This window comes from Impatiens glandulifera, unplaced genomic scaffold, assembly GCF_907164915.1.
Source record: "Impatiens glandulifera unplaced genomic scaffold, dImpGla2.1, whole genome shotgun sequence".
Taxonomy (NCBI): domain Eukaryota; kingdom Viridiplantae; phylum Streptophyta; class Magnoliopsida; order Ericales; family Balsaminaceae; genus Impatiens; species Impatiens glandulifera.
In genome coordinates this window covers 22,602-24,342 of record NW_025919177.1, presented here as the reverse complement: position 1 = coordinate 24,342, position 1,741 = coordinate 22,602, and the positions used below count along the sequence as shown (strand labels likewise).

Below are 1,741 nucleotides of genomic sequence, written 5' to 3'. Positions count from 1 at the left end.
ACTCTCCTTGCTCACTTATTTGTAATGGATAGGACCATTTCAACTAGCAACAAGGTGAATAAAAGGGACAGCATATTGGTCTCTAAGTAAACAACTACAAAATAAATTCTCCACCATTTGGTGAAGGCACTTACTTGCTTTATCGAGGGATTAGGCGATAATCACATCATTGGGATCATGTCGATCCAATCGATCTCCTATATTGTCGTTTGTTTTTTAATTTTAAATTTAGTGATGCTCTAGCTATTTTAAGTAGGCCAGTTATTTAATGAAATAGAACTGACCTGTTTTCCATCTTGCATTGGGTGTTAATTTAAAACTTATTATTATATATATTAAACTTATAATAAAAATGTGCTGAAAGGCAGATACATAGTGTTGGAACGGGGATTAAGAAATTGAGAATGCGCATGCAGTTTCCGCATACGAATTAGATCGATAAATAGAGATTAATTAAAATAAAAAGAAAATGAATTAGTGGTGGAGTAGACATATTCATTCATGTAATATAAGATGAGAAGCGAGGATAGCTAGGCAGCTGATCATGGAATCATGATAAGGGAAGGGAACACGGCCGGACTCAATTTGGTAGAGATCTTCTAGAAGAATCTGGAAGTGAGACTTGCACTATTCCGCCGTCTTTCCGCCGCCCACAGCCCTAGCAATGTTGTGCCACCTGTCAGGTGTTTCGGTATTGTAATATGCCAAAGCCCTCTCGAAGAGCTTATTCTCTTGGGTCGTCCATGTTGACCTTCGTGAACTCATTGAACTCGAAGCCATGTATATATATTGAAATACTCGACTGTAAACTCAAGAAACAAAGAGATTATTATTATAAGGATAGAGTAATTGGTTTTGTGAAGAAGTTGGACATGGAATTGGGTGTTTAACTGTTTATATAATTTGGAGAAGAGAAGGTGGATCATCAGGACCTAAGCAAGTTGATGGGTGAGAATTTCATATTCATTCATATAAAAATTGAAAAGAAATAGTGTAAGAAGAAGAGGAAAAGAGAAATGACTCGTTTCCTTGTAAGCCACAAAATCACTATATTCCCATGTACCAATAAGAAATAAGGGAATTAATGCAAAAGTTTTAGAAAAGAAAAAAAAAAGTTTTAAGCATTCCTCAATATTCAGTTTTCAGGGATAAATATTATTAAGAAAATCATCAATTTATTTTGAGAAATTGATAAAAGAAATATTCAAGAATAAAATTACATGATTACATGTTGATGAAAAAATTGTTGTATTATGACAATTCCTTATTTTCTATGCCTTGTGAATGTGAAATCGGTGTCTCATTTTTTTTTCCATTGTATGGGGGTTGGTATCTAGATTAATACTTTGTGAAGTATAATTGAGAGTCACTAAGTGATATTCGAATTCTTAAGATATAGAAGTTTGATTGAGGCAATTAATACGGCGTATTTTAATTATTTTTTTTAGTAATCATCCTAATTATTTATTTTATGGCTATCCAAAAATAGCCGCCTTACTTTCAAGTATTGTAGCCGCTTAATTATATGTATCATTAATATTTATATTAAGATGATTTCTAATATTCATTCCGTAAGGTCGGTGGAGTCTATTAGAAAGCTTAATCACATTTCTTGAGGATCTACATACTCAATAATATGTTGGATGACATGTTATTTCTTCTTTTTATGTCCGATGACATTTTTATTTTATTTTCTATATAATTGTGCAGTAATGCTTAAGCAACTCTTATCATTCATTAT

At 32.5% G+C, this 1,741-nt stretch overlaps 1 protein-coding gene across 1 annotated transcript; it reads right to left on the bottom strand.

Annotated features, from left to right (window-relative positions):
- Nucleotides 1–379: 379 nt before the first annotated feature.
- On the bottom strand, nucleotides 380–823 carry LOC124917648 (protein RADIALIS-like 3). Its single transcript, XM_047458035.1, has one exon. The coding sequence runs from the start codon at nucleotides 778–780 to the stop codon at nucleotides 628–630; it is 153 nt and encodes a 50-aa protein (XP_047313991.1). The 5' UTR covers nucleotides 781–823; the 3' UTR covers nucleotides 380–627.
- Between the last annotated feature and the right edge of the window lie 918 nt (nucleotides 824–1,741).